Here is a 22,712-nt window from a genome sequence, read left to right on the forward strand (position 1 = left end):
GAATTGTTTAGGCTGGAAGGGACCTCCAGGACCATCGCGTCCAGCTGCGAAGCCGGCATGGCCGCGTTCAGCACCGACCCCAGCGCCGCATCCGCACGCTGTGAACACTGCCAGGGATGCTGACTCAAGCTGGGCAGCCCGTGCCACCGCCTGACCGCCTTCTGCACGGGGAAACCAAATCCCTCCTGGGGGCCAACCTCACCCTCCCCTGGAGCGGCCTGAGCCGCTCCCCTGGAGCAGCCTGAGGCGGTTTCCTCCTATCCTCTCGCTCCCCTGGAGCAGCCTGAGCCGTTTCCCTCCTGTCCTGTCGCTTCCCTGGAGCGGCCTGAGCCGTTTCCCTCCTGTCCTGTCGCTCTCAGGGCAGGGGTTGGGGGGACTCCGCTGGTGCAGCCTGAGCCGTTTCCCTCCTGTCCCGCCGCTCTCCTGGAGCAGCCTGAGCCGTTTCCCTCCTGTCCCGCCGCTCTCCTGGAGCAGCCTGAGCCGTTTCCCTCCTGCCCCGCCGCTCTCCTGGCAGGCTCTGTGGCGACCCCCAGGCGCCCCCCGCTCCCCCATCTCCCCGGGCGCAGCCCCCTCAGCGCCCGCCCTACGGGTGCCGCCCGCGACCAGTCTTCCCCCGCCAGAGCCCTTCGCGGCGGAGGGGCGGGGACAGCGTTCAGGCGAGCCAATGAGACTCATCTAGGGGCGTGACCGGAGTAGTTGATTGGCTGATACTCCAGGAAGCCACGCCCTCGGCGTTCTGCCACGCCCCTCCCGGCGGAGGTAACGGTCGGGGCGCGCGGCGGTGGCGGGAGAGGCGGCGGCGGCAGGTGAGGGACAGAGCCCGGTACCGGCCCCGGCCCTCACGGCACCGGGCACCGGCCCCGGCCTAGGCCCACACAGCACCGGCACCGGGCAGAGGCACCGGCAGCGCTTCCGGGCACCGGCACCGGGCACCGGCCCCGGCCCTCACGGCACCGGGCACCGGCCCCGGCCTAGGCCCACACAGCACCGGCACCGGGCACAGGCACCGGCAGCGCCTCCGGGCACCGGCACCGGGCACCGCAGCCCGGAGCCTCCAGCCCACCAGGGACCGGTCTCTCCGCTCCTCATGGGCTCCTCTCCGGGGCCGGGCCCCGCTCCCCCTCAGGCACCGGCCCCACAGGACCGACACCCCCTCCCCGCCGGCTCCGGGCCAGGTGCTGAGCCCCCAGACCCTCCTCAGATCTGCCCCCCTACCCCACCCTAAGGAGCGTCAGAAATGTAGCTGAAGTGCTATGTGCTAAATGAGCCCGCCTAAATTAACCGGAATAAGCACTGCGATTATGTAGGAGTGTTTCATTCTGCTGAGGGAAATGCTGTTTGTGGTTCGCTATCCTGTTGTGTTCCCGATGTTTCTGCTAGGTTGTAACGTGTGTGTATATGAATGTTTTCTAGGAATTGATGTCTTCTCTGGGCTCTGGGAATCAGTTTAGCACAAATCTGGAACAGCTGCCGGGTGAGGAGTGAGTGTGGGTTTGTGGAGGCCTTGAATTCCCAGTGTGTAGATGTAAACTGCATTGCATTATCAGAGACAGGAAATCCACTGTCTGGAGCGCTCAGAGAAACAGATAAATTAACCTAAAGCTCTTGTCAGATAAAGATTGCCTTTCATGGCACAGAAAGGCTGGTTTTTGAAGGATTTTTTTCCTCCTGTAGTTGCTCAGTGACCTCTACAGAGGGCAGAAATGATCTGGTTGAGAGTTAAGACTTTTAAAGAGAAATTTTTAGTCTCTGTAGACACAGATTCAGCGTGCAGGTACGGTGGTGACAGGTGCTCTGTAAAGACCTGCCTTGGGGACAACAGCTGGAAGGTGCTGCTGAATACCTGGAGAAAGGATAATTCCTGCTGGCACCATTCTCAGGCATAAAGAAAATCTACAAGGGTTTGTTTGTTGTTTTTTTTAAGTGTTGCTGCAGGGAAAAAAACAGATATTATTGGGAGAAGAAGGTGGTTAAACACTAAAGGCTGTGTTACTCTGGATGTGGATTATACTCACTTAAAAGAATATTTTAATTAGTTTATCCTGTTCTCTAGGTAGATAAGATGGCTGCTCCTGAGAAAGATCCAGACCTGAGGCTGCTGCAGAAGAATCCATCAGGTGAGGACAGTCCTTTCTCCAAAGCCCTGCTGCTGTCAGATCCTGTTTCACCTTCTCTGAGGAGACACGTGGCCTCAGAAGATTGTCCACCAGAAACTTTTTATTCAAAAAAAAGTCCTATTTTCTACCCTTGCCTGCTTTTTCAGCAGTCGTTTGGTGAGGAATTCCTCCCTTAAGCTGACAGCTGATGGATCTGGGGGAGTTTTTTAGAGTTAGTGCAAAAATGCCTCTTTACCTTGCCCAGTTTTGCTGTGCTGCTGCTCTTTTCAGCCAGAGCACCAGCTGGCTGTAACATGACCAAACGAATCAATAATCTACAGCTTCTGCAGTCTGACTTCCTTACCAGGATTGTTTTTGCTCTCCTGTTGATATTATTTCACTTCCCTGTGCTTCCCGACATTCCCTTTAGCAAAAGATTTTTTTTTTTTACAGGAACTCAGGGAGCACAGCAAGGACCAGCTCGAGGTTTGCAAGCACTGCTAATTACACACGGCTTAATTAAAGCATAAATACCCGTGTTTCTCCTCTGCAGAGCCCAGCAGCTGCCAGAAGAGCAGGTTCTTGGAGAGTGAGTGGAGGACAGCCGTGATGTCCCTGACGTCCCTGAGCCGCTGTCCCAGCGTGGCCGAGAGCAGGGACGGGGGCATTGGCACCTCCTGCTCGGACAGCACGGAAGGTGAGGGGCACCCCTGGGTCTCAGCGGGACCTGGGGGGCACAGCCTGCCCCAGTGTCTGCTGCTGCTTCAGACCCAGGTGTCTGGGGTGTGACCCGGTCAGGAGGGGGCTGCCTGTGGCTCTGAGCTGGGCTATTGTCTCGCTGCAGGGCCTGTAACTGGCTGAAAGCCACCTTGGTGACTTGCTGCTTCTTCCTGGCCAGTGAGAGATTGATCAGCAAGGCTGTCGGGTGATTTTAAATTTGTTTTTTTTTAAGGATCTAATCTGTAGGTGCCTTTGTGTTTGGCTCTGCAGTGTTAGAGCTGAGAACTCTGCCTGGCCTCCAGCTGAGGCACGCTCTGGGAAATTTCTGGTCCCAGCAATCCTTTCCACCTGTTTTTTTTTTTCCACCTTTATTGGTTCTCTGCTCATTAATGAGGGACTTTGCTGTGTTCCCTAAAACCCTTCCCACACCCCTGTGTTCCTGTTTGGAATGAGACTGAGGAGTGGAATGGTTGTTACGGTTGTAGCTCTCGGTAAGGTGCCAGTGCAGTGGAGCTGTAGCAGGTCTGCCTGTTGGAAGGTGGCTGGGAATGCTGCAGGAGCACGTGGTGAAGTGTTCCCTCAGGATGATCAACACCGTTTGGCAGCTGGGGCCAGGGGAGATGATTTCCTTTGGGAAATGGCCCTTGTGGGCGCCGGTGATGTCACAGGCGTGTTGTAAGAGCCCAGGGTGACCTGCAGCCCTGGCTGCTGCTGCTGGGGCACGCTGAGCTCCGTACATTAGTCAGAAGTGTTGTTGTGAGGACCCTCAGCACGCTCAGGGAGCTGATTGCAGCACCCCCACGTGACGTGCTGGTCGGGGAACTCTGGTTCCTGCCAGTGACACCGGGGATAAATTTAGGGGCTGTAAAAGGAAATGCTGCTGTCTCTTCCCTGTGCCAAGGTGAACGTGCCTGCAGCTGCCCAGTAGCATGGTGCTCTCTGGAGTCCTGGGCACGGCCAAGCTGTGGCTGAGAGATCTTCTGCCCTCACTTTCATTTGTGATGAAAGGATTGAGTGCCTGTATTGTGACAGGTCTCCTGTAGTGTGATTCTGGTCTTTGCAGAGTCTGATTTGGGCTGCATTCTAGTTGTAGAGTTTATTCATTGTTGTAGCAGTGCTTGGAGGGTACAAACAGAGGCAGGGTGATTTGCTGGAGCATCACGTGGGGATGGGCCTCTGGCCAAAGCCATGAGGCAATCAGGTGTGTGTTCTGGGACAAAGCTGGAATCCCTGCGACACAGAACGTCTCGGGACGAGCAGTGGGGACAGGGACTTTGCTGTTTGCCTTTCTCAGCCCTTGCTGTTGCTGTATTGAAATCTGAGAGCTGCTAAGAATAACCCCGAGTTGCCTGCAGCCAGGTTTGGTGCCCGCTGGCAGGACGGGAGCTCTGTCTCACTTCCTGTGGCCGTAGGTGAGAGCCATTGCTCCAGCTCTGGGACACGCTCTCGCCGTGGTGTCCTGGAGGAGCTGGAAGGTCAGATCCTCGGGGTCAGCAATGCTGGAGGCTCACCATGGCCTCAGGGAAGGCTCCTCTTAGCTCTGCTCACGCCTCGGAGTCGCTGAGCTGCGGGACGGGCAGAGCAGGATCACGGGCTCCGTGTTCAGATCAGTAAGTTGCAGCCTTTTTGTTCAGTGTCAAGGACTTGATTTCTAAACCTAGAGAAAGGTGACATTATTGATTCAAGATTATCTTAGAGTAGCTTAAAAATAGGGATTAAACTCGGATTCTTCCCGTGGTGGTAGGAAAAGGTCAGCAGGTTCCTGAAACTTGTAGTGGGGGGAACACAGGTGTGCCTGAGTCATGCTGCTGCTGCTTAGAGGACGTGTTCAGTGGGAAAGGAACTGCTTTTAAGATCATTTTGGAAAGCTCACTGGAGGATTGTATTTTCAGGACTGTAATGAGAGTATCACTCTTCTTCTTCCCCCAGACTTCTGCAATTCCAGTAGCGGTTCCTCATTCCACCCCATCAAAACGCAGGTGACCATTCCAACAGCCCACGTTATGCCTTCCACGCTGGGTGCCTCGCCCTCCAAGCCGTGCCCTGCAGGGAGCCAGGGCTGTTCCCAGAGCTCTGCACAGCCCGCCGGCCCAGGGCTCGCCAGGAACGGGGACCTGAACGCCGGGAAGCCCTCCCAGGTGCCACCCAGGGACCTGCTGCGTCCCTACGGGACTTCAGGGGACAACGCCTGGCCTCCCGCCGCCGACCGCGCCCGGGCGGAGGGCGCCTGGAAGTTTGACACCCCTGCCATCGAGCAGACCCTCAACCAGTCCCTCCTCCTGGACAGTCTGTGCCCCGACCCTCTGCACAGGTGCCAGCAGTTCAGCGCAGGCTCCGAGGCGGGGAAGGACCATTACAAGGCGCTGCCAGAGAGCCAGCGGGCGCCGGGGGCCAACGGAGCCTGCGAGCCGCGCGACGGGCCCTGGCCCGCCGGGAGCAGGCTGATGCCAGTGGGACTCCAGGCCAGCAGCTTCTGTTCCAAGCCCGTGGCAGCTGCCCCAGGCCGAGCGTGGGCGCAGGAAGGCTGCGTGCTGCACCCCCACCAGGGAGCCTGCGAGCTCAGTGCCTGGAAGCAGCAGCTGGACAAAGTGCGGCTGCAGGTGGAGCAGATGCAGGTAGGCAGCTGTGAGCGTGGGGGTTTGAAAGCCTTCCTGTCTCTGTAGTCAGGAATTGCTGTACCAGACTAAGGAGCCAGGGGGGAAAATGTCTCCTGCTTCTCCCCGAGTGGCACCAGAAGCCTCCTGAGGCACAGCTTGTGGTGTCACAGGTATCGTTTGACACGCTGCGTGTGCAGAGCGGCCCTGGATTGTGTTACAGGGCTGCTCCCCCTGCCAGATCAAGAGCTGAAATGCCCTGTCTGATAGAAACTGGGAAGAAAAAGCGTGCCAAGAGGTTTTAAGCAGTGTCTAGAATGGCTTTATTCTGTATCTAGGGTTAAGAAAGATTTTTCTTTTTGAAAAAATGCATGAAACTAACTGTGGTTTGTTGGGTGGAAACAGTTTGTTTACTACCTCCCACCAGCTGTACCCTAATGGAGACAAATTGTTTCCAGCGAGCTAGCACAGTGATCTAAAATTATTTGTTAATCTCCAGTTGTGCTTGGGCAAACTTTCTTGTTCTTGGACATCACCAGAGACTGAAATAGCCCTGCCCTGGCATGCAGATGAGCACACAGCGTGCAAAATAGCTGCAGCAGTGTTGCAATTACCCCTGTGGGGCACAGACCTCTCCCTCCTTGTTTTGTCTCCTCTTGCAGTTACAAAATGGAGGCACCTGCCCCCATTCCTCTCTGTATTCCCCATCCCTGCCTGCACCTGACCCAGCTCAGTGGATCAACATCCTGAACTCCAATGAGAACCTGCTCAAGGAGAAGGAGCTCCTCATTGACAGGTGGGGCTTTGATACTGACATGTGGTTCAAGGAGTCCAGTCCATTTCCATCTGGAAAGTACCAAGGAAGATTTCTCAGAGTGATTTCTCAGAGTTCTTGTTGCCCAGCTGATCTTGTTTTGTTGCAAAGAACAATATAACAACCTTAGAGAACAACCTGAGCTCTTCTCTCCTTCTTGGAATTAGGATGATGATCCTGGAGGGCTCAAATAAATTAATTTCAGCTATGGTTTTCTGTGTTTCATAAGGGATAAAGATTTCTGTTCATGTCATGATTAATCTGGAATGTCAAAATAACTGCCTCTTTGAGACCTTTATTTTAAATTGGGTTTTGTGACTTTAGGCTGGCAAACAACATTTCTCTTATCTAAGGCTCGTGATGCACAAGCTTTCTGAAAAGTAAGCCCTGATGAAAAGTACCTTCAGCATCTGGACTGTAAATGCTTTTTCTTCCTTTTTTGAGTCATCTGTTGTCTGTTCATTCCACTCCTAAGCTCCAGAGTCAAGCTGGATCCTCCAAAACATGCAAGGCTTGTGTGTTTTATCTGTAATCATGGCTGGCAGAAGGGTTTTGAAGGGAGGGGAGGGAAGAAAAGTTAATAAGAATTGTAAAAAAGGTCAAAGTGTTTATGTTTATTTCTCTGCAGGTGAGCCCTGAGTGGCAGAGCTCTGTTTGTGCTCTGCTTGTCCCCGAGTGGAGCAGCAGTGCCCTGGTGGCTCAGTTTGTGTTGTGCTGCTGCTCCCTATGTTTGAGAACAGTGAATTGCCTGTTTTGTTCCAGACAGAGGCAGCACATTTCCCAGCTGGAGCAGAAGGTGCGGGAGAGCGAGCTGCAGGTCCACAGTGCCCTGCTGGGCTGCCCGGCGTCCTATGGAGACATCTACATGCTGAGGATGCAGGTACAGCAGGAGCCAGTGAGAAACGGGTGCTGGATCCCATGCCCAGGCCGCTGCTGAGGCGTTTGCTGAGCGGGACTGTGCAGAGCCAAATCCTAAATCATCCCTTGTGTGCAGTCACCATCACCTCCGTGCCCCCTGAGGCTTCCTTTGGTTGGATTAGAGCTGTGCTGTGATGCAGCACTGCCAGGTGCTGTTCCACAGTGTTTCAGAGGGGCTGAGGGATGTCTGGGGACTGGGGAGGAGGAGGACGCAGCCCTGGGAAGGCTGGGGGCAGTTTGTAACCCCCCAGATTGAGGGGCTGCGTGTGCCTGCAGGAGCTGCAGCGGGAGAACACCTTCCTCCGAGCACAGTTCACAGAGAAGACCGAGGCCCTGAGCAAGGAGAACATTGAGCTGGAGAGGAAGCTGGCTGCTGCAGAGGTGGATGTGAAGCTGGTCCGGGAGTCCCTGAAGGAAACGGTGCAGAAACATGCAGAGGAGTTAAAGAAACAGGAAGAAAGGGTATGATCCTGTTGCTCTAGGGATGGGAAGGTGTTTTCTTGTCAGTGTAGTGCTGAGGTGGAACTTTTCTGTGGCGGTCTGTAACTGCAGGTGTTTTCTCATCTCCTTGTAGACCATGGTTTACAAGCAAAAGCCTTTCCTCCTGCAGTTAGAAGCATTTCAGTGCCTCTTTTTAACCAAAAAAATGCCTCTCTTTAGCTAAATGAGCAGAAATGAGTCAAGGGGATCTTGTATTTTGGCATTGTGTGGTGTGCAAAAACCTAAATGAGTGGGCTTCTAGAAGACTGAAGAATAAATAAGAAATTAAATAAACTAAACTTGTCTGTAACTGTCCCTGCAGGTGAAGGGAAGAGACAAACACATTAATAACCTTAAAAAGAAATGCCAGAAGGAAACTGAACAAAACAGAGAGAGACAGCAGAGAATCGAGACCCTTGAACGATACCTGGCTGATCTTCCAACTCTTGAGGACCACCAGAAACAGAGTCAGAAGGTAAAACTTCCTCTGAGCTGCAATGCTGGCTCTTCACTCCCCTGCTCAGGTGGCTTTTCTATAGTTACATCTACTCCCCTTTTGTTGCAGCTGAAGGAATCTGAACTGAAGACTGCTGCCCTGCAGGAAACAGTGCTGGCACTGGAAACAGAGCTTGGAGATGTCCAGGCTGCTTTCAGGGAGCAAGAGCTGCAGCTGGAAACCCAAAAGCACAAGGAGATGGAGCTCCTGGCCACTGTGCGCAGGTAGGAAGGAGGAACCAGCTTCACCTTGGCACTGCAGGTGTTGCTGCACCAGGAGGGTGATGCACAGCCCTGGCAGGGGGGGGACTGGCATGCAAACAGGGCAGTGCTGATATCTGAGATGAAATGAATTTCACTCCTCATATAAGGAAGGGAGGGATCCTGACTAACACTGTTCTTTCCCCACGGTGCTCTGCTAATTGCAGCTTGCAGGACAAGCTGCAGCAGAATGCAAAGAATGCAGAGAGAGGACCCCCTGGCCAGGATGGGGAGAGGCAGAAAATGGAACATGACTCTCTGAAGAAGGAGTGTGACTGCCTCAGGAAGGTAAGGGGCTGTCCCAGTCGGGAGTCACACATTTTTCCTTCCACTGAGTCACACCGAGTGCTCAGAGGAAATCGGGGACTTTTAAAGGCACAACTGCACTGAAGCAGCAATTCCTGGAACTGCAGGGTTCCACAAGCTGCTCTTGATGTGATAACCACACGCTTCTCCAGTAATGCTGGGGAGAAGCTCAGAATGCAGAAGAGGGGAGAGGAAAGCCAGAAGAATAGCATGTCTGGTTTTAGCTGATAAATCTAGTGGTGCCTTTTATTGCCCACTCCTAAGAGCATCTGTGATTAGAGCAGTAAATGCACAGGAAAGAGAAGGAGAGGAGATGCTGTCCTGCTGAAGGAGAAGTCCTGGTGGTATTACTCGATCTGGGTGGCCACTTCTGATGCCTCTGCTTTTAATTCCAGATTGTGGACAAAAAGCAGAAGAAGATGGAGCAGTTATCCTTGCAAGTCAAGGTGAGAAGTGATGGTGAGAGACCTGGGACTTGAGAATATGCTGTGAAATGAGTTAGACCTAGTGTGTTCCCATGGTCTGTTCCAGAACCTGGAAGAACAGGTGGCCCAGGAAGAGGGGACAAGCCAAGCTCTGAAAGAGGAGGCGATGAGAAGGGAAAATGCTCTGCAGCAGCTCCGGGCTGCCGTGAAAGAGGTCAGGGGGTGTTCGGAGTGCCCGGGTGTAGCACTGAATGGATTGTCTCTGAGCAAGGCCCTGACTTTAGTCAGCAGCTCAGTCTCTCCTGCTTCCTGCTAGTCAGTTGTCCTGTCGGGGCTGTGGAAGGAGCTGTGCCCTGCTGGGAAGCAGGAGAAGCGGGTTGTGCCTCGGGAACTTCATGGGGATGGGATGGGATGGGATGGGATGGGATGGGATGGAGGAGGCCGAGCTTGCCAGCTGGGGGCAGCAGAACAGGAGCCCAGGCACAGCCCCGGCTGAAGGGCTGGGCAGAGCCCCCTGCCAGCAGCAGCCCTCGAGGCAAGGACTGTCCCTGCTGGGGTGCAGAGCCTCCTGGAAGCTTTTACTGCACTGGCCTTTGCAGGGACAGAGCAGCCTCGCGGGGTGTGGCAGTGACACCGGCTGCTCTGGCCACCCCTCTGCACGCCAGCCAGCTCCTGCCTTCAGTGCATTCAGGTGCACTCAGCGTGGCAGTGCTGCCCCAGGTGCCCACTGACGTGCCCTGTCCGTGTGTCCAGCTGTCCGTGCAGAACCAGGAGCTGATTGAGAAGAACCTGACGCTGCAGGAGCAGCTCCGGCAGGCGCGGCTGACGGCCCAGCCCCTGCCTGCTGACACAGCCCGCCTGGCCCAGGAGCTGCACGGGGAGCTGGCCAGCTGCCTGCAGGATTTACAGTCTGTCTACAGCATTGTCACCCAGAGGGCTCAGGGCAAGGACCCCAACCTCTCTCTGCTGCTGGGCATTCACTGTGAGTACGTTTCCTTTCCAGCAATAGCGGAACAAACCCTTCTGATCCGTGCTGTGGCAGAATTAAATAACTCACGTGGGGCATGGGAAGTGCTCTTCCTGGGCTTCTGAATGCTCTTTCTGTGGTTGGCTTGCTTCAAAGGTGCATGTTGTAATAACTGAATGTTAAGCAGAACCTCTTTTGCAAACGCGAGTTGGTTTTTCTGGCTGATTTGCAAATGTGTGCGATCCTTGCTCAGACCTGCATGTGAGGAAGCTCCCTTCTCTGACCCACAGCCGTGCAGTACCCTGTGAAGGACAAGGATGACCTGCTGAGCCCTGACGGACTGGCCAAGAAACTGGTGGAGGTAAAAGAGCTTCACAAAGAGGTGGAGGACTTGAGGACTGCAATATCTGACAGATACGCTCAGGACATGGGAGACAACTGCATCACCCAGTAAAGAGCACTCCCAAAGTAAGACAGGGAACGAAGACTTGAAACTCTCAGGAGTCTTGTGCTCCTACAACCCTAAACCTATTCAGCACTTTACCATCCCTCTGCTCGGGTACAGGATGTGTGACTTATCTGATCTGTGAGGAATCAGGGGGTTTGTTGCCAGAAGTGTTCAGCTGCTGGCTGGGATAATTCAGGGCTTCAGTATCAGGCTTTGCAGTAGCTTTCATCTTGTGGAATGTGTTTTATGCTGTGTTTGCTGGAGCTGCTGTGGCCTCTGATGCTGGGAGATGAATTCTGACTTGCCTTCCAGGCGTGTCAAATGCTGAACAGGCAAGCGTGACGGTTAAAATCACAGCTAAAAGGAAATGTATGCCCTGGTCTTGCTGATAACCTCCCTGTGCAGGTCCTGCGGGACCAGTGGGACCAGAGGGTTGTCAGAGTGTTTGTGGGACAGCTGGATTCCACAGGCAGGCAGGTGTGCCAGTCCCACTCCTGGCATTTACATCGAGGTGCTGCTGCCTTGGATTGATGGAGCAGGACCTGCTCTCCTCAGGTAATGCAACCAGTGTCCTGCAGCAGCCAGCAGGAGCTGAGGAATAAAGCAACACTAAAAGACTGGAAATGCTCCCCCTGGGCACTGTTACCCCAGAAGCCTTAAGCCTTTTGTCCCCCTGAACCAGCACTGGGAGTGGGCTGTGATTCATTCGGACTGCAGAGGAGGTGGATTGATGCTGAAGTGCCTTAATGAGCTGGAAGAACCCTCTGCCCCCACTCTGCTCCGTGCCTAATGCATCCACTGGCAGCTGAGGGGCTGCTCTTCCCTCTCACAGCCTTTTAGAGCCATCACAAACAATCCTGGGGAGCCCCAAGTGGCTGTGACCCTGGGGACACACCTCTGCTTTCCTGGGAGAAAGCCATACTGCTCCTAACGTAGAGGGGGTGGCACAGGGACCTCTTCCTGCCAGCAGTGGCCACTTGGGCTTTGTCACAGCCCTGTCCCTCCTTTCTTCTCCTCTGCAAGTGATGGGATTTCCAAATGAATCACTGAGGGATCAGTTTCCCTGTACCACCACCCTCCCCAGCCCCAGTGGCAGCTTTACAGCACTGACTCTGAGGGTGGAACTTGGCTTTTCATCTTGGGTTAAGAGCAAGAGAACCAAGCTGTGACAGGGCAAAGTCCTGCTGCCACTTGTGTTGTTTGGCTGCTCTTGGTTCACGCTGGGGCTGTGAGCCCTGGGTTTGGCAGAAATGCTTTTGTCTTTCCTTTGTGTTAAAATTTTAAGACCAAATCTGTTTTGTTCTCGGTGTTTGGCCACCATGGGGCACAGGGGCCAGGAACTGGTTGGTTTGTCCCGCACGGGGAGCACAGAGCAGCGTCTGTCTGTCTGTCCTGCTCTCCCTGGGTGTTCTGTTCCTGGCTGTGTCTGTCCCCAGGCTGCTGCTGCTGTGAACTGAGCAAAACACATTTCCAGGGCTGTTTTTGAAGCCGTTTGTCCTGACTGCCGGGAGCTCTGCTGGCTGCTGCAGGTTCTCAGGGGGTTTGGGCACCATCTCCTTCTCCCCTTTGCTTTGGGGGTGCAAGATCTCGTTCATGGGTGCTGTGAGGGGACGGGTTTGCCCTCTACCCCTGCAGAGGTGATTCTGAGCTGAGATTATTGTGGCTGGAACCCCCTCAGCTGCTGCCTGGCGCTGTCCCAGCAGCTGGGCTGCCCCGTCCCGTGTCCCCTCCTCATCCTCCTGCACAGCTGAGCCCCTCTGGCCCTGAGGGTGCTCCTGTGCTGTCTGCTGCTGCTGCGGGGGCAATCCTGGGCCCTTTGCTACAGCACAGCCCGGGGCAGGGGCACAGGCCAGCGTTTCCTCCCTGTCCCCCGTTCCTGTGCCACGCACACGCCCCGCTCCCCCGTGTCGCGCCGGTCCCGCTGGGCTCGGTGTCTCTGTAGCAGCAGCCCGTGTCTCAGCGCTCGTTTGTATCTTTGGAGTACCGAATAAAGCTGCTCTGACCCACTCGTGCGAGGCCGTCCTGCCTGGGGAGGAGGGAGGAGCTCCGGGGCTGCTGCCGGTGCCTCTCCCGGTAGGGGCGGTGGCTCGGGGCCGGGGACTGCTCCCGGCTGCCCGGTGGGAGCGGTGCCGGTGGCTCCCCGGTACCCGGTAGGAGCGATTCCGGTGCTCCCCGGTGGCTATTGGGCCGATGCCGGCTCGCCGGTGCTCCCCGGTGCCCGGTGGGAGCGGTGCCGGCGCTCCCCGGTGCCCGTCGGGCCGGTGCTGGTGGCTCCGCGGTACCCATCGGGCCGGTGCTGGCGCTGCCCGGTGCCGCCGGGGCGGTGGCCCGGGGCCGGTCCCGCCGAGGCCGCATGCCCGGTGCCGCCGGCCCCATTGGCCCCCGCAGTCACATGGCGGGCGGCGGCGGGGCCGCCGCTCCTCCCTCCCTCCATCCCTCCGGTCCTCCCTCCCTCGGCCGGGCCAGCGCTGGGAGCGGCCGCGATCGCACCATGAGCACCCTCAAGGTCTACAGCACCTCGGTGACCGGCTCCCGGGAGGTGAGCACCGGGCGGGGCCGGCGCTCCGGGGCCGCTCTTCCCGGGGGTGGGCGTCTCTGGTCCGCGCGGCAGCGGAGCCCCCCCGCCCCATCCTCGGTGTCCCCTCGCCTCCCGCTCGCGCTGTGCCGTCCCCATCTGTCGCCAAGGCTGCGCTCCGTGCTGGGGGCACCGTGCGGAGCCCGGCTGGCGCGCTGCGGGTGTGCCCGCCCCGCGGGCTCCTCTCCGTCTCCCCGTAACCTGCCTTTCCCACCCGGCTTCCAGATCAAATCCCAACAGAGCGAGGTAACCCGAATCCTTGACGGGAAGAACATCAAGTACGAGCTGGTGGATATCTCCCAGGACAACGCTCTCCGGGAGGAGATGAGGGCCAAGGCGGGCAACCCCAAAGCCATCCCACCCCAGATCGTCAACGGGGACCAGTACTGCGGGGTGAGGCTCGTGCTCCCCGCGGGGTTGGCACCCTGGGCTTGGGTGGGGGGTGATGTCCTGTCCTTGGCTTTGCCACATGTTCGGGATGCCTTGTAAGTTATTTCTGGTCAGGTGCAGGGACCAGGTGCTGCCTGGAGTCACTGCTGTTTGCCTCGGGGAAAGGGGGACCCAGGCGGGGGGCTTTGGGTGGCAGCGGGGCTGTGCCCTTGTCCCGTCATCCTTGGCACAACCGGCCGGTGCCAGGGCTGTGAACCAGATTGTGCCACGGGCTCGGGGCCCCTCCTGCCTCGTGAGTGACCGTGTGGCGTTTCCCTGCAGGATTACGAGCTCTTCGTGGAGGCTGTGGAGCAAAACACTCTGCAGGAGTTCCTGAAGTTGGCCTGAGCCCTGCTTCCCCTCCCATCCTGGACTCTGCCCTCATTCCTGAGCGCCCTCATCTCCGACCACCCTCACCTCCAGGGTGTCAGCGCTGTCCTGGCACCACGGGGAAAAACCCATGACCAAAACTCCTCATTGCAGCTGCCTCCGACTCCCTCCTGCCTAACCCCGGCGTCGTCTTCATCTCAGAGGGATCCAAAGAAAGTGTGACGCTCGCCGCTTGGCCTGTGAGCAGAGCTGGGCCTGGCTCACGGCAGCTTCCAGTGCCTCTGTAAACAGCAAAGCCTCCGGGGCTGTGCGAGGTGATCCTGGCCCTCAGCCCCCTCCTCTGCCTCGCCAGGGAAGGGCTTAGGGCTGCGTGCTACTTCCCACTTCTCCCAGTTGCTGTTAAAATTGTAAATTCTGCTGCCTCACTTCCTTTTTCTTTTTTTTTTTTGTCTTTTTCCCCTCCTCTTCATCTCAACTGCAGAGATTATGGCAACTAAGTAAAGGGTTTGTTTTTTTGTTTGTCTTAATTTAATGCAAAAATACTGCACAGAATTTGGGTCTGAGTGCCCACCACGGTGGAGCTGGGGGCGAAGGCTGCCTGGGGGAATGGGTGGGGCTGCAAGTGGGATCTGTGCTGCTCTGGCTGCCCTCCACCCCAGCAGGCTCCCTGGTGAGCATTAATGGGCTGCCCCAGAGCAGCTGATGCTCCAGCTGTTCCATCTTTCCTCTTCGTGTTGGCTTTTTTGCAATCCTGGACCAAGTGCATTTTGTTTTCCTGCCAAAAAGCAAGTTTATAACCAGTGTTGTCTTCCGAGATGCTATTAAATGTTACTGTACCTTTCACGGCGCTACTCTCGCGTTTCTTTTAAATTGGCTTTTATTTTGGCTACAGGTTAAACATCACCCTACCCAAGGCCTGTGAGTCACATCCAGCTGAGTGGGTTGTACGTGCTGCTGCAGCCTGACACAAAGATCTTAACACCTTAGATTACTGCTGCTAATCAAAGGCTCCCAGGACGTGTCTGAATGTCCTACGGCAGCAGGGACAGGTACCAGAGCATTCCTCTCCTCTGCGTGGTGACAGGGGCAGCCCGGGGCAGGGACAGCCTCAGCCAGTGAAAAACAAACCTTTGGCACTAAGATTGCCTAGACCAGGAGACAGAGGGGCAGGGGAAACAGCTGCTCCTGAATCTGCTCCAGGTGGAAAAGGAGGAAGCTGAGGGAGAGCTGTGTGGGTTGAGTCACTGCTCACGGGAGCTGTGGAAGCAGCAGGTTTGCTTCCTGTGCTTGAGTCGTGCAGCTCTGGTCAGAGGGCTCTGGGCCTCCACACAAACTGTGCCTTTGAAAGCTAAAGGAAGTGGAAATTGCAGCTGGAATAAAGGGTTTTATTGGGAGCCTTTAATGAGGGCTGGGTCTGGGAAGAGGGAACCTGCCAGAAGGCCCTGCCTCGCATGAGTGGGAGTGTTGTCAGCTGGGAGTCAAGTGAGAGCTTGTCACAGCTGGAATGGGAAGAATGTGCTGGGGAAAGGGAAAGGGAAAAGTGCAGCCCCAGCCCACGGGCCGGGGAGGAAGATGCTTTGTTCAGGGCTGGGCAGAGAGGGATTACGCCGGGCTCCGGTGACACGGTGTCCTGTTGCAGCTCCCAGCAGGGCAGGAGGAGGGCGGGTACCTCCAGGCAGGCTGGAGCCTGGGCCCCGCTGCAGCTGGGGGCTGTCCAAGGGAAGGAGCTGTGCACGTACAGGAAACCCAGCAGCAGGATCTCCCAGCCGAGCCCAGCCTGGCTCAGCCCCAGCACTGCAAGGGCTCAAGGTTTAGCTGCAGCACAGACCGTGCAGCTGAGCCTGTTTGCGCCCTGCTGTCAGTGCAGGTGAGAGCTGTAGGGAGCAGCGTGTGCAGAATGCAAACTGCCCCAGCTGCGTGTCCATCCTGCTGCTCCGGGCCCTGGGCACAGCTGAGCAGCTGCCAGGGCTGGGTGAGGCTGGCAGGCTGCCCTGGGCAGGGGTCAGCCTGTGTGAGCTGCACAGGGATGAGGAGCCGGGCCCGGAGCCCAGGGGAGCTGGAGGAGGTGTCCCTGTGCTGGGACCCAGCTGTCCTGGGGACATCAGCCACTGTGAGGGAGGCGGCAGGACTGGGCTGCTCCCAGCTCCTCTCCATCCCAGGCAGTGGCACAGTGAAACTGAATCTGGAAAGAAAACCTCTCCCCTGTGCCCAGCCAGGGCAGGTCGGGTAAGGTGAGAGGCAGCTCCCTGCCTGTGCAGAGCTGGACGTGAGCAGCTCTTAGGCTGGTCGCAGCCCCCTCCCCTGCTGCCGGGAGGGGTCTGTCCTGCGGAGCAGCAGGGAGGCCCTGGGGACCAGCCCACATTCCTGCAGGCTCCTGGAGCTGTCCGTGTACACCCTCTGGGGAAAGGTGCTGATGATCTCGTAGTCCGAGTTTCCACCCCTAGGAAAGAACAGCACAATCTTCTCCTACTCATGGGATTCCCCGAGGTTTTGCCTGATCCAGCTGTGGTTATGCAAGAGCAGGAAAAGGGATTCCAGCCCAAACTGCAGCCGGCCAGGCACGGAGCAGCCCGCACAGCTGCAGCGGGGAGGAGGGAGGCTCCTGCATCCCACCAGCACCGAGCTCACCCTGGGCTCACGCTCGGCCAGGCCTGCAGCAGGAGCGGGGGGCAGCAAAGGGGGCCCTCGGCCATCTGGAGCTGTCCCCAAAGGCTCAGGGAGCCCTTGTGCAGCGTTGGATGTTTTGGGACGCAGCTGGCTGAGCCAAGCCGAGGCTGCAGCTCAGCTTCCAGCACCTTGGGAAGGGCGGCTCCAGCTGGGTGAGTGCTGGAAGGAGGCAGAGGCAGCCATGGGCCTGGATCTGGTGGCAATTTGGGGAGGACAGAAGAAGTTTTTCTCTGTTGCTGCGTGCCAAAGGTGGGTATGAAACGCTCTGAGCTTCTCAGGACCTGCTGCCTGCAGAGCGTCAGGTGGGCACGGGGCTCTGACCCAGCTCAGGCTGATGTTTGAAGCTCCAGGACCTCAAGAACCCTTTTCTGGGGTCCTGCAGAGTCAGGCAAGGAGGGGAGGGGGTGCTGGGCTACCTGACGTGGGCGAGGAGCTGGCGCAGGTCCCCGATGGTGTCCGTGAGCAGCATCCTCAGCTCGTACGTCTGCTCCCCGCTCTCGGACCTGACCCGCAGCGTGCAGAGCTCAGGGCCAGCAGCTCCAGCCTCCTGTGCTGCCCTCACCCTGGGACAGAGAGCCCTGTCAGCCCAGCAGCGAGCTCCACGCAGCAGGCAGAGCCTCCATGCAGAGCAGGGGAGAGGAATTTCATGTTTGGGAGTGTCCTTGAGGTGAATGAGGCCCTGTCTGACCACGGGCACCCACTGCCCCAACTGCTGCTGTGCTTTCGCAGCCTGAAGGTGCCTTGAAGAGGGTGATGGGCCTTTTTTAGCTTGTTCATTTTAAACCAGGGCTGTCTGGTAAGTTCTTCGCCCTACTTCTTTGATTAAAAATAATCTGCTTGGGTTTTTTTTTTTTTTCATTAGCTATTTGGGTCTTGGCTTGCCAGAAGACTGAGTGGAAATGTGCTGTTAGTGAGACCTCCCACCATCAGGTTCCTGGAGGGGTTCTCCATTTAACATGACTGCAAAGAGCTCCTTCAGTGGTTACAAACTCTCAGGCCTTGGCTTGCTGTCGGGAAGACTTTCACATAAATAAGTGACATTTTGAACAACAGAAGCTTTTTGTTAGAGATGTAAAATATGGCATGTTTGCCATGAAAAATTCAGTGGTTTTCCCAAAGGACCAAACTTGGCCTTTTGTCTGTTTCTAAGGCCTAAAAGGGGAAAGTCCATTCCTGAACTGCCTGAACTAAACCTGCTGTGATGAAACAGGAGGAAGAGGAGATCCTGACAGGGCAGGGGTTGGGGGGCTGTACCTGTCCCTCTCCAGGGCAGCCAGCCCAGGTGTTTCCACCAGCATTTCCTCGCTGCTCTGCTGCCCATCAGAGCCCTGCAACCGAAGCAGGGGAGAGCCAGCACTGCCCGGGCTGCAGGGACAGCCACGAGGCAAGGGCCACGGGCCACGTGTGCCCTGCTGCAGCCTCTCTGGGAGCTTCCACGCAGCTGAGAGAGGCCCGGGCAGGGGGTGTGGGTGCTGTGCAGGGAGCTGAGTGCGGAGCATCACCCCTGCTCTCCTCCTGGGGGTGTCTGGGGAGCCCACTCGTACCTGTGGCGCCGCTCTGCTGCTGCCCACGCTCCCTCTGTGCTCCAGGGGCTGCCAAAGCTCCTTGGGAACCTGCTCCGAGGAGCCTTGGGGACCTAGCAGAGCAGAGGGGAGACAGGTCCGCGTGTGACCTTTGTGACAAACGTTTTGCCCGCAGAAGAGGCGGATTTGGTGAAAGGAGAGAGCAGCAGCCGACAGGGAGAGCTCTCGGCACCCCAGCGAGGCCCAGAGCGGCTCCCGGGTTCCTCCCTTGACGTTGTCCCACTTTGTGCCCCACTGAATGTTTGGTTGTCAACATCAGCAGTGAGAGCCCAGCAGCGCACGGCCGGGGGGCACAGCAGGCAGGTGGCTCAGCTGTGAAACACCGGGGCTGTCACCATTTCTACAGACTTGGGCATTCGTCACCTTGTGAGGGGGGATTTGCAGGCATCCATTCCCTTCTGCTTGGGCAATTCTTTATTTTGCTGCTTGGATAAAAGGGGATATTTGGCTTCAGCCTCGAGGGGGCCGAGCACAGCTGTGTGGGAGCAGGCAGCTGTTTCTAGGAGGGATACACGGGGGGGTTATTTAGTGATGCACCCACAGACCCACTGGCTTCTCTCTCTGACTCTTTGACTTCCCAGCCCTGTCAGATATTGCTTACACAGACTGCAAGTGTCCAGAAGCAAAATGAGGAATCTGTGGCCTTTGATGTCCCATATTCTGTTGTGAAAGTCTGAAGAGAAGCTGTCCCATATTTTGGGTGCAGTTACGGGAAATTTGGCTTGACGGTATCTGCATTTTTGGAACGAGCTGGTTGAAAGCAGCGGGGTTTGCAAGCAGCTCTCCCCCAGGCCTGCAGGGTTACCTCAGCATCCTTTGATGTGGTGAAGCTGGGAGGAAGCTTGGCCTTTCAGAAAGGCACAGGGCAGATAGGGTTTTGGAAATCTGCTGAATTTCTTTTCCTTTATTACTTGTCACATCTCATCGTTAAGCAGGATTAATGCCGAGAGGATCCTGTGTGTGCTGCTGGCTCCCAGCTCCTGAGGCAACGCCAGGCCCTGACCCAGAAGTGTTGAGACCCCCCCATTCCCCTCCGACCACCTGCACTGCCCTGGTAAGGTTTAAGAATCCTCCCCCTCGAGAACGAGCAGCATTTTTGAGGCAGGTTTAGAATTTTACCTGGGGTCTTGGAGGTTTCCTGCACCTTGGTGGATTCTGAAGTACCCACCACCTGGCCGAGGCCGGGAAAGCTCCCTGCAAGGTCTGGCTTCTGAAACACCACGTGCCTCCTGTCGGTGACCTGCAAGCAAATCCGATGTTGCACGAGCTCCTCTTGCTGCCTCTGAGCCCAGCAAACCACAGCAGAGCCAAGCAGCAGTTGGAAACCCCAAAGGAAACCAAGGATGCCCAGGTTCTAGGGAACCCCGGCCCCCAGAGCTTTGCACAATCCCCTTCCCTGTGACTTCCTCACCCCCGGAGCTGGCTCCAGCTGCCTGCCCCTGTCCTGCTCGGGCAGCTGTGCCCTGCTTTCTCCGTGGCACAGGGAGAGTCCAGCCTCGGGCTGTGCCTGCTGACGTTGCAGGTGCACTCCAGGACCTAGATTTGAGTCCTCTGAGGCTCTCCACCTGCAAACGTGGCTTTGGCTCTCTGCCATTTCTGAGAAATCAAAAACTGGGGCCCAAGAGAACCTCAGGTGGCCAAATCCATTTAAACTGTGGCAAAACGAACTCTCACAACATCCTCTTTAAAGGTTCAATCTCACGTTACGAGGGGAACTTTTGAGAACGTTTTTCCCCCCTCCTTTTTGCGACACAGCTTTTAATTTCCTGCACGTGCTGCTTGTCTTTCAGAGCCTGCTGTGCCCTCAGAAGCCTTGCTCCGAGGCAGGTTCACCGAGGCACAGGAACCCTTGAACCTTGATGCTGAACCCTTCCTGTAACGGCTGCTGCAGGTGCCCCGTGCCTCCCTCGGCCCCAGACACACCTGCACAGCAGCACAAACCTCAGCCTGCCCTGCCCTGGGCACCATCCAGCACCATCCACCGTGCCCAGGAGCTGGAGTGGCACTTGCCTGCAAGGGGACCCCGTCGGGGTAGCGCGGCTGCAGCTCGGAGGGGAAATACCCATCCATGATGTCCCGCAGGCATTGCTGAAACAACAGGAGAGCTCGTGGTCGCACCTCGGGCCCGCTGTTGAGCTCAGGGCTGATTTTTCTGCTGGGCAGCTCCTGTTTGTGGAGCTGTGGCCGTGCAGACAGGTCTGCATCAAAGACAGAATCTCCAGAATTACTGCACAGCACGTGCAGGGCTTCGAAGGCACTGTGGGCATGCAGAGTGCAGCTGGGCTCCTCTGCAGCGCTGAGATGAGCTCAGAGGCCCCGTCCCCTTGGCAGGGGCTGGGCGAGGGCTGCGGGGTGGCTCTGATTCCCCCCAGCCCCTGCCATACCTGCGTGGCTGGGTGCTGGTAGGGCCGGAAGGCTCCGTGTCCCACGGTGATCCCGTTTTGGTACAGGGTCACAGCGAGGGGCTCTGCCCGCCTCAGCCGAGCCCCCCGGGCCGTGTGCTCCACCTGAGAGATGCCCTCTCCCACCAGCGAGTTCAAATCCTTAATGCTCTCCAGGATTAAATCGAAATCAATCTGCTGCTCGCCACCAGCGGCCTCGCCTGCGGCAGAGGGGTCAGAGTTGAGGGGCAGGGGCAGGACATTGATCTGGAAGAGTTTGAGGTGTGTTTGAGCCCTGACGCTGCTGGGCTGCCTGTGCCTCGCCCTTCACACGTCTGCAGACTGCGGTGCAGCCTCTTGCTGCGGCACAGCCCTGCCAGGACCCGGGGTGTGTGCTGAACCGCAGGGGCAGGGCAGGGATGCAGAGCTGGGGCTGCAGCTCCAGAGCAGCCCCGGAGCCCACGCTGGGCTCCCGGGCTCGCTGATCCTCTCGGGAGTGCTGTGCTGCCCCGGGGCCCTGCAGGACGAGGAGCTGCACCGCTGGATTAAGCAGATTGGACCCGTGGGTCAGCACCGAGGAGGTGCCGGTGTCAGCAGAGGCAGCTGCTGCAGCAGGGCAGGGACTCTGCCAGGATGTTTGTCTGGGGCTCTGAGGGTGAAGCAGTTAAAGGCTTGTGACGGGGCAGAGGAAACAAGTCAGAAGAGGAAATGAGAGGAAAGGTCTTAGCTGAGTTGAAGTCCTTGCTCGTTCTGCTTTTTTTATGAGCTGCCAAAGGACGATGCAGAAATACCCTTGAAAAGGGTCAGTGAGCTGACACCAAAACTGTTTCTGCTGGTCTCCCTGTGTCCCTCCCCTCCTGCAGCTACGGGAAGCTCCAGTCCAACACTGCCATGGTGGTTAGGAAGCAGCACTGGCTCTACAGTCCAAATAATTTTCTTTTTTTCCCCCTGTTACCACTCCCTAAGGAGGCGCTGCCAAAGCTCCCTGGGCCCCAGCAGAGTCAGGTCCCAGCTCAACCCTCACACGGTGGCTGGGAGGAAAGGCAAACAATACTCCCTGATGGAGCCAGGCTCTGTGGATAAGTTCCTGCAGCTCCTGTGTACACAAAGCACCTGCTTCTGTTCTCCACCCGCTCCACGTCAATGTCACTGGAGCAGTCAGGCCTCAGATGTGCAGGGTTTGAGAATTCTGCAGGAAAGAGTTGCTCTGAGGCTTCCTCCTGAAGGGCTGAGCCACCAGGTTCTCTCCTCTTGCCCCAGCAGGGTGTAAAAAACATGGGAATGTGAAATTAAACCTCCTGCTGAGCTCCTGCTCGATTGCTCCATGTCCCTGAGAGGGACTGATGTGAAGATCTTGGGCAAGGATCCCAAATTCTGAAGACCCAGATCCCGAGGTTTTGGTGCTTATCTACTCTCCCTTGCCTGAGCACGCGTGGGAGCTGGGCTGGCAGTTCAGCCGAGGTGCTGTGCTTTACCCGGCCTGCAGAGGCTCCCAGCCCGCAGCTCCTCTTCATCCTCGACCGATCCCGTGTCCCCCAGCTGGTCCCGAGCCTCTCCAACCCAAACCAGACCATAGTCATTCAGGAACCGCTGCAAGAGCAGAGCCAGAGCCTCAGACAGTGGGAAAGGGAGCCCGAGAGGGGTCAGCTGAGGCTGGGAGAGGCACAGGGGGAGGTGGAACAGGTTTGTCTCGGGGCTCCTGGCCCTGGCAGGCAGACAGGCTGGCTGGCAGGGCAGTGACAGCAGCAGGGAAGAGGGAGAGGAAAGATTTGCAGAGCCAGAGGAACCTCCCAAGGCTGCAGGAGCTGGGCATCCCTACAACCCTGGGAGTCGGGATGAAGCTGGCAGGAGGCACAGGTGCTTGTGTGTCCTGCTCACATCCAACCTGCTCCTCTGCACAGGTGAAGGGGGGTGGGGAGCGAAGGGGCCGCTTGGAAAAGGCCAAGCTGGGAGGGCAGCGACCCCAAAGCAGAGGAGAGCTGGCTCAGGGCAAGCAGAGCAGCCTCACCTCCATCTCCCAGACCTGGCTCTGCAGCTGAAGGCACCTCATTTCCAGCTCCTCTGTGCTGGATGGGTCAGAAGCATCTGCAAGGGAAAAGCTGCTGTTGCTGTGAAGATCCCAAGGAAGAGCTGTGGCTCACCTGTGTCACACAGGGCACACCCTGGGACACAGGGGCTGAAGGTGACAGCTCACCCTGCAGTGTTTGACAATGCTGACAGACT

At 57.1% G+C, this 22,712-nt stretch overlaps 3 protein-coding genes across 4 annotated transcripts; 2 read left to right on the plus strand and 1 right to left on the minus strand.

The window, feature by feature from the left end:
* Positions 1 to 739: 739 nt before the first annotated feature.
* On the plus strand, positions 740 to 12,833 carry CEP85 (centrosomal protein 85). 2 transcript variants are annotated; one of them, XM_038160930.1, is made up of 14 exons: positions 740 to 806; positions 2,054 to 2,117; positions 2,650 to 2,793; positions 4,746 to 5,431; positions 6,073 to 6,206; positions 6,987 to 7,104; positions 7,419 to 7,604; positions 7,945 to 8,097; positions 8,188 to 8,342; positions 8,546 to 8,666; positions 9,080 to 9,130; positions 9,216 to 9,323; positions 9,863 to 10,091; positions 10,367 to 12,833. In XM_038160930.1, exons 2-14 carry the CDS (start codon positions 2,063 to 2,065, stop codon positions 10,528 to 10,530), a joined length of 2,304 nt encoding a protein of 767 aa, XP_038016858.1. In that variant the 5' UTR covers positions 740 to 806; positions 2,054 to 2,062; the 3' UTR covers positions 10,531 to 12,833. The 2 variants fall into 2 exon arrangements, with proteins under 2 accessions (XP_038016858.1, XP_038016860.1); XM_038160932.1 differs by lacking the exons at positions 740 to 806; positions 2,054 to 2,117; positions 2,650 to 2,793 and adding an exon at positions 3,805 to 4,426 and having other exon boundaries at positions 10,367 to 12,831.
* Positions 12,834 to 12,862: 29 nt separating this feature from the next.
* On the plus strand, positions 12,863 to 14,701 carry SH3BGRL3 (SH3 domain binding glutamate rich protein like 3). The gene is made up of 3 exons (XM_038160934.1): positions 12,863 to 13,063; positions 13,325 to 13,492; positions 13,811 to 14,701. Exons 1-3 carry the CDS (start codon positions 12,878 to 12,880, stop codon positions 13,874 to 13,876), a joined length of 420 nt encoding a protein of 139 aa, XP_038016862.1. The 5' UTR covers positions 12,863 to 12,877; the 3' UTR covers positions 13,877 to 14,701.
* On the minus strand, positions 14,295 to 22,673 carry UBXN11 (UBX domain protein 11). The gene is made up of 8 exons (XM_038160933.1): positions 22,498 to 22,673; positions 21,965 to 22,079; positions 20,493 to 20,710; positions 20,119 to 20,196; positions 19,228 to 19,348; positions 17,780 to 18,161; positions 16,942 to 17,088; positions 14,295 to 16,298 (listed from the first exon to the last, which is right to left on the minus strand). Exons 1-8 carry the CDS (start codon positions 22,537 to 22,539, stop codon positions 16,136 to 16,138), a joined length of 1,266 nt encoding a protein of 421 aa, XP_038016861.1. The 5' UTR covers positions 22,540 to 22,673; the 3' UTR covers positions 14,295 to 16,135.
* Positions 22,674 to 22,712: the final 39 nt, after the last annotated feature.

This window comes from Motacilla alba, chromosome 23 (assembly GCF_015832195.1).
Source record: "Motacilla alba alba isolate MOTALB_02 chromosome 23, Motacilla_alba_V1.0_pri, whole genome shotgun sequence".
Lineage (NCBI taxonomy): Eukaryota > Metazoa > Chordata > Aves > Passeriformes > Motacillidae > Motacilla > Motacilla alba.